A 13,796-nucleotide genomic window follows, 5' to 3' on the forward strand; every position below is an offset into this window, starting at 1 on the left:
AAAGATGAATGGTGCACCAAGCAGAAAATCTAGTCCATTTTTGATTGTAACATTGTCTAGTGGTAGGTTTCCTAGAAGCCTCTAAAATGTCCTGTATAGATTGAGAAAACTAGAGTGGCAGTTAGGTTGAGAGACACCAAGCTGTCAGGTGTAGAGACTGCAGGTTGGGATGAAATAGAGACCCCTGACTCTGTGTAAGCAGAGAGGAAAAAACTGGTAGAAGTAGTGGCTCCCTGCTGCTGAGTTGAAGTAGAAGGGAGAACCAAGGTTGCCTGGGCCACTGAGGAGCTTTCAGAATCATGGTGGCATGTTCCCGTTTGAGCTTGACAAGTGTCTTTGAGTATGAGAGGGAATGGAGGGAACGCATAGAGAAACCGATTCGTCCATTCCAGTAGAAACATATCTGCCTCCAGTCGTTGAGGGGAGTATATCCTGGAGCAGAACTGAGACAGTTTGTTGTTGTGGGGAGACACAAAGAGATCTATCTGAAGAGTTCCCCACTGAGAAAAAAATGTGATGAAGAGATGAGGAATTGAGTGTCCATTCGTGAGGTTGTAGAAAACGACTCAATTTGTCCGCCAGACAGTTTTTCTCTCCTTGAATGTAGACAGCTTTCAGGAAGGTGTTGTGAAGGATTACCCAATTCCAAACCTTCAGAGCTTCCTGGCAAAGAGGGAGAGATCCTCCCTGCTTGTTGACATAGTACTTGGCAACTTGATTGTCTGTCTGAATGAGGACTACCTGGTCGTGAAGAAGATGCTGAAAAGCTTTGAGAGCATTGAAAATCTCTCTGAGTTCCAACAGATTGATGTGACACTGATGATCCGTGCTGGACCAATGGCCTTGAGTATGGAGACCATTGAGATGAGCCCCCCCAAGCGTAGGTTGAAGAATCTGTCGTAAGGACCTTCTGATGAGGGGGTGTTTGAAATAGTAAACCTCTGGAGAGACTGGAAGACAGCATCCACCAGTGGAGAGACTGTCTCAACGAAGGAGTCACTCTGATATGTTGAGAGAGTGGATAGAAAGCCTGAGCCCACTGAGATGCCAGGGTCCACTGAGGAGTTCTGATGTGAAGTCTGGCAACAGGAGTCACATGAACTGTAGAGGCCATGTGACCTAGGAGAATTTTGATACAAACGACAACCAAACTTGTCCATGGTCCTGCCCTCTCTTCCAGGAGGGACAGTGGCATAAACCTTGGCAGGATTGGTCCTTTTCAGAGAAGATTCCACAAGAAGGGACTGATGGGATAACTGAGATTTGTCGAAGCCCTTGCAGTGGACCTGGTACCGCAGGAATGGAATAAGGTGTTTCAAGATTCCGCTTGAAAGTTTGAGAAAGAAGTCTATTGATGGGCAATTTAAGAGACTCCGCAGGAGGATGAGACATGCCCATTTCCTCTAAATACTCCGTAGAGTATTTGGAATCAGAGTCCAAAGTAATATTGAGATCCTTATTTATTTGTCGTAGGAAAGAAGAAAAAAATATCTGCTCTAAGGAAGGTTGACCTCGAGGAGAAGAAGGTGACCTTGAGGTGCCTCGCAAGGCAGAGAACGAAGGTGAAGCTTCTCTGGAGCACTGATACCTGAGGTCTGAATAAGCAGGTATAGATGACTCACTGAGAGAATGGATAGAATCCCTCACAGGAGAAGAAGCATAGTTGTAAGACTCTGGAGGTGGTGTCCTCGACTGTGGTGTTGGAGGCCTCAAAGAGTCTCGAAACCTGGAGAAACGAGGCCTGTATCGAGAAGAGGACCTATGCCTCAATGGAAGCCTCGACTGATTTGGAGAACTGTACCTCGAACCAGGCAGGTCCCGCTGAGAGGAACGTTGAGGAGTCTTCGCCCTATTCCTCGGAAAGGGTGATGCTTTATGCGAGGAAGGAGGGCTGGAGATCTAGATTGAGACACCAAAAAGGACTGAGCTTCTTGTGTCGAGGTATCTCGAGGTGCTGACAAGGACTCGGCTCCTTGAGTAGCGTGCTTATGCTCCAGATGAGACACTCGCAAAGACTCGACTCGTTGTAAAGAGTGAGTAGATTCAGCTCAAGGCACTGCCAAGGACTCGACTCCTTGTGATACTGCTAAGTGCTCAGGCTGGACTGCAGGAAGCAGAGTCGAGGTAAGAGTATGTTTGGCAAACATATTACTAAACTGTCGATCCAGAATGGGCTGGATCATAGCCTCCAAATGTGACACCGAGACTTGAGGATCTGGTGCATTTGATGTGGAAGAGGAGGAAGAGTAAGAAGAATGACTCTTCAACTTGGAGACATGCTTCTTGGGCAGCTTGATAACTACTGCTGGTACCTGACCTGAGGGAGGCAGCGAGGAAAGCGGGTCTTCAGGAGAAGACTTAGCAGGTTTGCCCGAGGATGAGGACCCCCCAAACGAGGAGGGTTTGATTAAGGCCGAGGTCGAGGCAGAAGGCGGAACCCCTGTGAGAAGCTTGACCGGATTCGAGGTTGAGACCGGAGAAAATGAATCCATACTGCCAAAGAGTTTCTCCACCTGAGCTCAACGTTTGAGGGCTCGAGGTTGAAGGGTAGTACAGCGGGCACATGATTCCGTACGATGGTTAGGTCCTAAACACTGAACACACCACCTATGTGGGTTAGTGAGGGAGATCACGCTCTGGCAACGGCCGGGACGTAAACAGAAAAATAGCCTCAGTGAGATCGAAGCCCGTAGGCTGAGGCCACGAGACAGGCCCCGCCATGACACACAGGAAAAACAAAATTAAGTTGTTTTTGGTTTTTTTTTTTAAATGAAAAACATGCAAAGAAGCACAGCAACCCTGTAAAAAAATAAAACATGAGCCGCAGTGAGAGAAGGCACGAAGTAGAACTGAGTCTAGCGCAGTGCGTCGAAATAGGACTTCTTGGCTCCGTGGAAAATTGAGAACTGAGGAGACGCACTCGCCCTGTGTTGGGCGGGAAGGCACTTGCACATGTCTGCTTGTGAAGCTGTCCGCATACGGGCTCCGTGGATGACGTCACCCATATGTTGAGAATAGGCTGCCTGCTTGTCCTGGGATAAGCGAAAGTTAGGTGCCTAACTCGAAAAACGTAGTTCTATAGAAAGTAGACGCCTAGTCAAAATGCCTATACTAAAAGTTCCCAGGGGGAGATATTCAAGGCACTGACCCAGAAACTGCCCTTGAATATCTCCTCTAACAGCTGCAGCACTATCCCAGAGCCAGTTATGGTGATCTCAGAATTAAACCGTGTAGCGGTGTTGTTCAGTCCACTACCTAGTTAGCTCATTATTATGATTGTAATTCAATATTTTAATTGTAAGCCAGTGAGATGCTTTGCAAATTTAGCTGTAGCGGGGACTGTCTTCTTCTTTGTGACTTTGTACAGCGCTGTGTACGTCTGGTAGCGCTATAGAACTTACTGGGGACTGAAGACCTTTCCAGCCCCATCTCATTAAATCAGAACAATTTAGCAGATCTCCAGTTGGTGGTGTCAGGCAATAGAAGGTGGCAAATGTAAATGCTTCTAAATAAATCAATCTGTTCTTCATCTTGTTGCTATAGATCAGAAATCAATCTGTGTAAAAACAAACAAAACAAACCTCCTGATGACCATAGCTGTTTGTAGCTCTTGAGGAAAGGACTTGCCCACCTCAGTAATAAGATAATCAGGATCTGGGGTAACATTTTTTTAAACATATTGTACTAATGAATACTATCATCCCATAATAGGCTCCAACAGTATCAAGCCTGAGATTTTAATCCGGTTTGAGCAAGAGGGATTCAGGACTGACCCTCCAGGATCTGAGGAAAGAGGAAATCTGACCATCACAGGCTCATGTGAGGAACTTCATGAAACGGGTGAGGGAGCTTGAATTAAAACTAGTAATGACGAGATACAAACTTTTCCTATAAGAAAGATTCCTCCTCTGGATCTGGCACAATGAGAACGAGGTGTTATCATCGCAGTCCCTCTTTTAACCTTTGTTGTGAGGATTATGGATCTATTCTAGTTTCCTTATTTTTACTTTTTATTTATTTATATTTATTTCGATTTCTATCCCGTTCTCCCAGAAGCTCAGAACGGGTTACAAGTAGACATTCACAATTGTTTGAAAACAGACTAGTCATGACAACAAATAGGTTACAGTAGACAATAACGGAGCTTATTCGAGACCACACTGGTCATAGCGAAGAGTACTAGAAGTATATTGAGGAGGCAGTTTTAATGGCCTGATTGGTGGAAGAGGAAGGTCTTTACTGCGCTGCAGAAGGTCATTAGTGAGTCTAGCGACCTGATCTGTGTGGGTAGTTGGTTTCATAGCTGAGGTAGGAAATGGCTGTAGGATCTTTTGTACACCATACTCATTCTGAGGGATCTCCCTGCGGGAATGCTGAGTCTTTGTTCCGTTTTGGAGTGGAGGGGGCGATTAGGGGTGTATAGGCGTAGCTTGTATGCTATGTAGGCTGGGGTTTTTTGGTAGAATCTCTTGTGTGTCATGACTAAGTCTTTGAAGATGTATTGCTTTTTGACTGGTAACTAGTGAGCTGCATAGAGCGCTGGAGTAATGGGGTCATGGTAGCTAAGGTTGTATAGGAGTCAAATTGCTCAGTTCTGGACTTTTTGGAGGCATTTTAGATCTCTTGCAGCGTTGCCATTGAATAGGGAGTTGCAGTAGTCTAGTCTAGAGAGTACATAGGCATATAGCAGTTGGGCTAAGTCTGTTTCTGGGAGGTAGGGTTTGATCCTTTGCAGTTGGCGTAGGTAGTAAAAAGTTGTGGAAAATACCTGCGAGACGTGGGTGGAGAGGGACAGGAGCCATCCAGTATAATTCCAAGACTTCGTACCTGGTCTTTTGCTGTTAAGGGGGTGGATTCCCAGGATAGTGTCGGACGGGTGAAAGTGAAAGTGTTCTTTTTCCTGGTCCAGAGTAGTTCAGTCTTTGAGGCATTCATAGTAACATAGTAGATGACGGCAGATAAAGACCCGAATGGTCCATCCAGTCTGCCCAACCTGATTCAATTTAAATTTTTTTATTTTTTTTCTTCTTAGCTATTTCTGGGCGAGAATCCAAAGCTTTACCTGGTATTATGCTTGGGTTCCAACTGCCGAAATCTCTGTTAAGACTTACTCCAGCCCATCTACACCCTCCCAGCCATTGAAGCCCTCCCCTGCCCATCCTCCACCAAACGGCCATACACAGACACAGACCGTACAAGTCTGCCCAGTAACTGGCCTAGTTCAATATTTAATATTATTTTCTGATTCTAAATCTTCTGTGTTCATCCCACGCTTCTTTGAACTCAGTCACAGTTTTACTCTCCACCACCTCTCTCGGGAGCGCATTCCAGGCATCCACCACCCTCTCCGTAAAGTAGAATTTCCTAACATTGCCCCTGAATCTACCACCCCTCAACCTCAAATTATGTCCTCTGGTTTTACCATTTTCCTTTCTCTGGAAAAGATTTTGTTCTACATTAATACCCTTTAAGTATTTGAACGTCTGAATCATATCTCCCCTGTCTCTCCTTTCCTCTAGGGTATACATATTCAGGGCTTCCAGTCTCTCCTCATACGTCTTCTGGCGCAAGCCTCCTATCATTTTCGTCGCCCTCCTCAAGTCTTTTTACGTCTTTCGCCAGATACGGTCTCCAAAACTGAACACAATACTCCAAGTGGGGCCTCACCAATGACCTGTACAGGGGCATCAACACCTTCTTCCTTCTACTGACTACGCCTCTCTTTATACAGCCCAGAATCCTTCTGGCAGCAGCCACTGCCTTGTCACACTGTTTTTTCGCCTTTAGATCTTCGGTCACTATCACCCCAAGGTCCCTCTCCCCGTCCGTGCATATCAGCTTCTCTCTTCCCAGCATATACGGTTCCTTCCTATTACTAATACCCAAATGCATTACTCTGCATTTCTTTGCATTGAATTTTAGTTGCCAGGCATTAGACCATTCCTCTAACTTTTGCAGATCCTTTTTCATATTTTCCACTCCCTCTTCGGTGTCTACTCTGTTACAAATCTTGGTATCATCTGCAAAAAGGCACACTTTTCCTTCTAACCCTTCAGCAATGTCACTTACATAAATATTGAACAGGATTGGCCCCAGCACCGAACCCTGAGGGACTCCACTAGTCACTTTTCCTTCCTTCGAGCGACTTCCATTAACCACCACCCTCTGGCATCTTTCCGACAGCCAGTTTCTGACCCAGTTCACCACTTTGGGTCCTAACTTCAGCCCTTCAAGTTTGTTCAACAGCCTCCTATGAGGAACTGTATCAAAGGCTTTGCTGAAATCCAAGTAAATTACATCTAGCATATGTCCTCGATCCAGCTCTCTGGTCACCCAATCAAAAAATTCAATCAGATTCGTTTGGCACGATTTACCTTTTGTAAAGCCATGTTGCCTCGGATCCTGTAACCCATTAGATTCAAGGAAATACACTATCCTTTCTTTCAGCAACACTTCCATTATTTTTCCAACAACTGAAGTGAGGCTCACCGGCCTATAGTTTCCTGCTTAATCCCTGTGACCACTTTTATGAATAGGGACCACATCCGCTCTCCTCCAATCAGCAGGAATCACTCCCGTCTCCAGAGATTTGTTGAACAAGTCTTTAATAGGACTCGCCAGAACCTCTCTGAGCTCCCTTAGTATCCTGGGATGGATCCCGTCTGGTCCCATCACTTTGTCCACCTTCAGTTTTTCAAGTTGCTCATAAACACCCTCCTCGTGAACGGCGCAGAATCTACTCCATTTTCTCGTGTAACTTTGCCAGACAATCTCGGTCCTTCTCCAGGATTTTCTTCTTTGAACACAGAACAGAACAGAAGTATTTGTTTAGCACATTTGCTTTCTCCTCATCACTCTCCATTTGTTCTTCCGCCTGTGCCTTCGCCAAACGTATCTCTCTCTTGGCTTCTTTCAGTTTCACCCTGTAGTCCTTTCTGCTCTCCACTTCTTGGGTTTTTTTATATTTCATGAACGCCAACTCTTTCGCCTTTATTTTCTCAGCCACTAGGTTGGAGAACCATATCGGCTTCCTTTTTCTCTTGTTTTTATTGATTTTCTTCACATAAAGGTCCGTAGCCATTTTTATCGCTCCTTTCAGCTTAGACCACTGTCTTTCCACTTCTCTTATGTCCTCCCATCCTAACAGCTCTTTCTTCAGGTACTTTCCCATTGCATTAAAGTCCGTACGTTTGAAATCTAGGACTTTAAGTATCGTGCGGCCGCTCTCCACTTTAGCCGTTATATCAAACCAAACCGTTTGATGATCGCTACTACCCAGGTGAGCACCCACTCGAACATTAGAGATACTCTCTCCATTTGTGAGGACCAGATCCAATATCGCTTTTTCCCTCGTGGGTTCCGTCACCATTTGTCTGAGCAGAGCCTCTTGAAAGGCATCCACAATCTCCCTACTTCTTTCCGATTCCGCAGACGGAACATTCCAGTCCGCATCCGGCAGGTTGAAATCTCCCAACAGCAGAACCTCCTCTTTCCTTCCAAACTTTTGGATATCCACAATCAGCTGGAGTTATTGGCTGTCATCCAGTTTTTCATATCAGAGAGGCAGTGTAGGAAGTTAGTGAGTTGGGTTGGCCGATTGCCACCTAGGGGGAGCAATAGTTAAAGGTCATCAGCATAGGAGTGAATCTTAATGTTGTATTTGTGTGCAATGTCGATGACATGCCTGATATACAGATTGAAGAGGAGAGGAGATAGAAAGGCACCTTGGGAAACTCATATTTAATTGATTTGGGGTTTGATTTAGCTGTCCCTAGTAGCACAGATTGTGTTCTTTGATCCAGGAAGGAGGTGAACCATTGCAGTGCTGCGTTCTTGATTTCTATGTCAGTGAGTCGGTCTAGTAGAAGTTGATGATCTATAGTGTCGAAGGCGGCACTAAGGTCAAGCAGGACCAGTAAGGCATCATTTCCTTTATCCAGCATTGACCAGCTGTCGTCAATTATGTCAAGGAGGACAGATTCAGTGGCCTGGTTGGAAATCTTTCTCCTTTCATTTTCTTTTTTTTAATTTAAATGTTTTGTTCAAGGGGGGTTCTTTAGCTTCTCTTTTTCTTATTCTCCCTCACCTTTTCCCCATGTTTCTCTCCTTTCAACACCTACTGCCTCTCATCCTATTTGTGTTGAATGTTACGGTTCATTTTCAGAGCTACTGAGGGTCCTTAACTGCTTCCACCAGGACAGTTGCATTTTCAGAGTTCATAATATTCCCATCATCTCAGTATTAGCAAAATACAACTTTTCTTAGGTTCTAATCTCTCCTTTAAACCTGAAGCTATTTTTCCATTCTTTTTCCAGGCAGCCAAAGTTACACTGCTGAGAATACAATAGAAATCCTGAAAATGGAAGAAGATTCCGACAGTGACCAGCTGGAGAGAGGAGAGGAGGATACTACCAAGAGCGGTGAGCCAAGAATTCCTTTATAATCCAATCCTTGCTAGGTGTTGTGGAGTATTTCTAAATTTTCACTTACACACAAATACTATTCTGTTCAATAGGTTGTTTTGTTTTTCTGTACATTATTTTGATTTTTTTTTAGTACATAATTCCCTGGAGTGTATACAGTATGCATAATTCTATCAGTAGCAGAAGTACTGTGAGAAGCACTTAGTATTTATTGATAGCTAATATGCCCCAGAAGGAGAGATCACTGATGTAGTCTGGTGTTTCCTCATGGAAGATTAAAAAGATTGTTTGGAAGGTAATATGTTAATCTCCCACATTAAGATTGGTGCGACTATGTTATCTGTAGCTGGTGTAAAGCTGTGTAATACCCTGCCAGGAATTCTGTTTGTATTCTGCTAGAATGAATTTTAAGAAAATGTTAAAAACTCAAAACTATTTATGAAGGCTTTTTTTGAGTTGAAATTTTATATTCAAACAGGATTTGAAGATTTCTGATGTTTATCGACCATTTTTAAGAGTGTTGTATTTTATGCTCGTTACTATGGAAACCGTATAGGTAATATACGATATATAGATTTTTAAATAAATAAAAATTGTTGTACATAGTTTAAAAATACACCTTGCTTTAAAGGGGAGCCAGTGTAGGTACAGGGGTGTTATGTTGTCATATTTGGTTGCTGAGAAAATAAGTTTGGCTGCTACATTTTGAATGGTTTGTAGATTTTTCCCTACATTTTCTTTGCATCCTACATAAAGGACATTACAATAATTCCGTTGGGATGGTAACAGTGACTGAACTAAGATCTGAATGCTTTCTTTGAAAGGTGCTTAACCTTTCTTTGAAATGATAAAGAAGAGTCCAATATTATTCCCAGAACTCTACATGAAAATTCAATTTTCAGAGATTTCAAGATCATTCACGGCATCCTTCCGCCCCTAATCCCTCTATCCTTCCTCACCCTAACGCCTGCCACCACCAGATCAGCCCACAGACATAAACTTTCCTACCCCTCTCTACACGGCATCCTACACGCAGGTAAACTGGGAAGATCCCTCCTCTCCAAAATCACGGGCCTTTGGAACGATCTCACTGCCCCGCTGCGGAACCTGGGCTCCCTCCAACTATTCCGAAAACAACTGGCTTTTCTCTAGCATATAACACCTCTTCTCCTGTTTTACATCCCCCCTTTCTACATGCTTTTGTAAATCCCCTCCTCTCTCTTCCTTATTTTTATACTTTGTAAACCGTGTCGAGCTCCACTTCCGTGGAGATGATGCGGTATATAAACTTAAGGCTTAGTTTAGTTTAGATTCTCCAGAATTCAAAGAAACAGAGAGAGGTAACTGTTCAGCTTTTGGGCCAAAACATAATAGTTTTGTCTTGGCTGCATTAATGCATTAATGCACCTTTTACAAAGGTGCGCTAGCGTTTTTAGCACGCGCTGTAGCCGAGAAACTACCACGCAGGGCATTTTAGCGCGTGCTATTGCGTTCGTTAAGGTAAGAGGAGCCCTAAGTTTCATTTGAACAGAGGTAGCCCATATTTGAAGTCTGGAAATACGAGAGTTTATATTTAGTTCAAAGTTGCTCAGTTTTGGATCTACTTCTTATAGAATAAAAATATCGTCCGTATATGTAAAGATTGTTTCAGAAGCGGCTAAATTGAGGTTCTTTAATGTACTCATATAAATGTTAAAATAGTAAAGGAGATAACGGGGAGCCCTGTGGAACTCCACAGACAGACTTCCGTGGTACAGATGTTTTACCATCAATATATACCTCATACGTGCGTAATGTTAGAAAACCTGTAAACCATCTCAGTACTTTCAGATCCAAGCCTATCTCAAAGTAAGCAGATTAATATATCATGATGTGAACTACATCGAAAGCTGCTGAAAGTAAAACTGTAGCAAAATAGAATATCTATTGGGAGACAGTAGACTATGAATCTTAGAGATTAGTGACAATAACATTTCTGTGCTGAAATTAGTTCGAAAACCATGTTAGAATGGGAGAATAGAGAATTGATCCGAATAACTGGAAAGTTGTACAGAAATAGCCTCAATCATCTTAGTTAATAAGGGGATATTAGCGATTAGACAGTAGTGAGATAGAACTGGTGGGTTCATATCAAAACCCTTCAATAACAGGCTTAAAGCAATATGTCCCATACTGCTTGAGAAGTAACCATTATCTAATAGGTGATTTATCAATGATGTTAACCAGGAAATTGCTTGAGGGGAGATACTCCTAAAAATATAAGAAGGAAAAGGAAACAAAGGGTCCAAAGTAGAGAGCTGCACGGGAACGGGGACTACGGGGATCCCGCGGGTTACCCCTTCGGGTCACGGGGATCCCGTGGGGACGCCCCTCGTGCTCTCGGGGATCCCGCGGGGTTCAATGCCGTTCCTACCTGCCCTGCTTCGAGGCCTCATCTTCCATTTTCTTCCTGCCCTACTGCACCACACATAGCCAATCGGAAGTCTTCCCCGATATCAGCGCTGACGTCGGAGAGAGGGCTTAAGCAAGGGAGGGCAGGTAGGGAGAAGGCAGTGGCTTCCAAAGCGGGGGGGCAGTCCGCCCCGGGTGCAGCCATGGGGGAGGGGAGTGAGTGTGCACAGCCGGTCAGGTACCCCGATTGACCGACAACAGGCCCGGCCGACAAACCTTCCTGCCCTGTAGCCGCGAATCTAAATTACCTTCTTACAGCAGCTTCAATACTCCAGCTGCTGTAAGAAGGTAATTTAGATCCGCGGCTACAGGGCAGGGAGGTTTGTCCGACCGGACCTGTTCTGTTGTCAGTCGGGTGGGGAAGCGCCACAAAGGTAAGGGGCAGGGAGGGAGAAAGGAAGGAAAGGTGGAGTGGAGATGAAAAGACGCTTAAGGGAAATGGGTAAAACTGAGGGGGGAGAAGGACGCTGAAAGCACTGGGGAAGACAAAGGGGTGGAGAAGGACGCTGAAAGGACATGGGGAGGACGGGAGGGGGAGAAGGACTCTGAAAGCACATGGAAGAAAGACATATGGAACCTTTTGGGTGTAAGCCAGTGACAGCCGTTACTTCTGGGAGTTCCCAGAGGGGGGCTGTGTGACTGAGGGCTCTCTAAACCTTCAACATTTGATATCTCTTTAGAGGCAGTAGTATCTCCACTCTACAGGTTGTCTCTCCCCCTCATCTAGTTCCTTTTCTTGGGGTTTTGGGAGATCATTTTTCTTCAGTATTACAACATTAATGTAGTATGGTAAATATACAACCGAGGGACCCAACACGGGGGGTCCGTGGTGGATAAGGTATATAACAGACTGCTATAACGAGCCAAACAAGTGCTGCTTCAACTGCAAAGCTAAGTTCAAGACTACGTTGGGTCCCTCGGTTGGTAATAAGGTTGTATATTTACCATACTGCATTAATGTTGTAATAAACAGTGCCTGCATCTTGTACATGGTCTGCAGTTTTTGTTTTGGTTCTAGCTTGCAACTTGAATTGCAGCAATAATGAGGTGAGACTAACTTTCCTACAAGAAAGACAGCTTTTCTGGACCAGGCACAGAGAGAAAAAAAATTAGGTTCTTACCTGCTAATTTTCTTTCTGTTAGCTTGTAGACTGGTATAGTCCTTACGAATGGGTTATATGCCTCATTACTACCAGCAGGTGGAGACTAAGCACAAACTTGTATATCAGGCTAGAATCTGCCCAGCAACTCAGTCTGCCGAATAGCCAAGCAGAACCTAGGAAAGACTTCAACTGAAAACAGTATAACACACTCCGAACAGGAGTGGAAAAAAAGCACAGTTACTTACCGTAACAGATGTTATCCAGGGATAGCAGGCAGATATTCTCATGTATGGGTGAAGTCACCGATGGAGCCCTGATACGGACCACTTTAAAGGTGCATTGCCACTTTATGACTTTAGAAAGTTTGCGATAGCCAGAACCGCGCATGCACAAGTGCCTTCACGCTCGACGTAGGGCGCGGTCCCTCAGTTAAGATAAGCCAGCTAAGAAGCCAACCCGGGGAGGTGGATGGATTGTGAGAATATCTGCCTTCTGTCCCTGGTTAACACCTGTTCACGGTAAGTAACTGTACTTTATCCCAGGACAAGCAGGCAGCATATTTTCACATATGGATGACCTCCAAGCTAAGAGAAAAGGGATGGAGGGAGAGTTGGCCTTTAGGAAAATAAATTATGTAATACAGATTGGCCGAAGTGCCCATCCCGTCTGGAGAAGGACTCCAGGCAGTAGTGAGAAATGAATGTATGAACTGAGGCATCCAGATAGAGAGGGGAGTAAAGTCTGGAGCAAAACTGGGGCAACTGGTGATTGTGAGGAGCCGCAAACAAGTAAAGATGGACTTGAAATTTGCAGAGTTGAGAGTCCATTCATGAGGCTGAAGAATTCTGCTGAGGTTGTCTGCTAGGGAATAATTCTCCCCTTGAATTTAGACAGCCTTTAAGAAAAGTTTGCGAGCCATTGCCCAAGTCCAGATTTTTTGGGCTTCCTGGCATAACAGGAGAGAGCCCGTGCCTCCTTGCTTGTTTATATAGTACATTGCCACTTGATTGCCTGTTAGAAGAAGGAGGACTTTGGGACAAAGAAGATGTTGAAAAGTCTTGAGGGCATAAAACATTGCTCTGAGTTCCAGGAAATTGATGTGAAATTTGCGTTCCCTGGCAATCCAAAGACCTTGGGTCTGAAGATCGTCCATATGAGCCCCCCAGGCATAAGGGGATGCGTCTCTCGTGATGAGAGGGTAAATGGAAAACAAGACCTCTGGATAGATTGGAGGAGGTCATCCACCATTGAAGCGTCTGCAGAAGAGATGATGTCAGATATATGTTGTGAGAGATGATCTGTCACTTGAGACCACTGGGAAGCAAGGGTCCACTGAGGAGTGCAAAGATGTAGCCTTGGACAGTGGAAGCCATGTGGCCTAAAAGAACCATCATGTGTTTGGCAGAGATGGTTTGAAGAGGAAGCATTTGCTGACAGAGACGTGTGAGAGCTTGAAGGCGATCTGGAGGAAGAAAGGCTCTGATGACGGTGGTGTCTAGGATGGCCCCAATAAATTGCAGACATTGAGTTGGAATGAGATGTGATTTGGGGAAGTTGACTTCAAATCCTAGAACCTGAAGAAAAGAAATGGTCTGAGATGTTGCTTGGACCACTTCCTGTGATGACACAGCCTTGATCAACCAGTCATCCCGATAAGGAAAAACTTGAAAGCCGTGTGAACGGAGAGATGTGGCCACTACAATCAAGCACTTCGTGAAGACTCTGGGAGAAGATGCCAGGCCGAAGGGAAGAACCTTATACTGGTAATGACATTGATTGATCTGAAACCGGAGGTACTTCCTGGAAGCCGGATGAATTG

At 44.6% G+C, this 13,796-nt stretch overlaps 1 protein-coding gene across 1 annotated transcript in view; it reads left to right on the plus strand.

Moving 5' to 3' along the window:
• The window catches only part of LOC117367666 (zinc finger protein 721-like), a 44,338-nt gene that overhangs the window by 7,394 nt on the left and 23,148 nt on the right, over positions 1 to 13,796 (plus strand). Inside the window, 2 exon segments of the mRNA XM_033960449.1 lie at positions 3,712 to 3,840; positions 8,316 to 8,420. Coding sequence (XP_033816340.1) covers positions 3,712 to 3,840; positions 8,316 to 8,420 — 234 coding nt within the window.

This window comes from Geotrypetes seraphini, chromosome 10, assembly GCF_902459505.1.
Source record: "Geotrypetes seraphini chromosome 10, aGeoSer1.1, whole genome shotgun sequence".
Classification (NCBI taxonomy): Eukaryota; Metazoa; Chordata; class Amphibia; order Gymnophiona; family Dermophiidae; genus Geotrypetes; species Geotrypetes seraphini.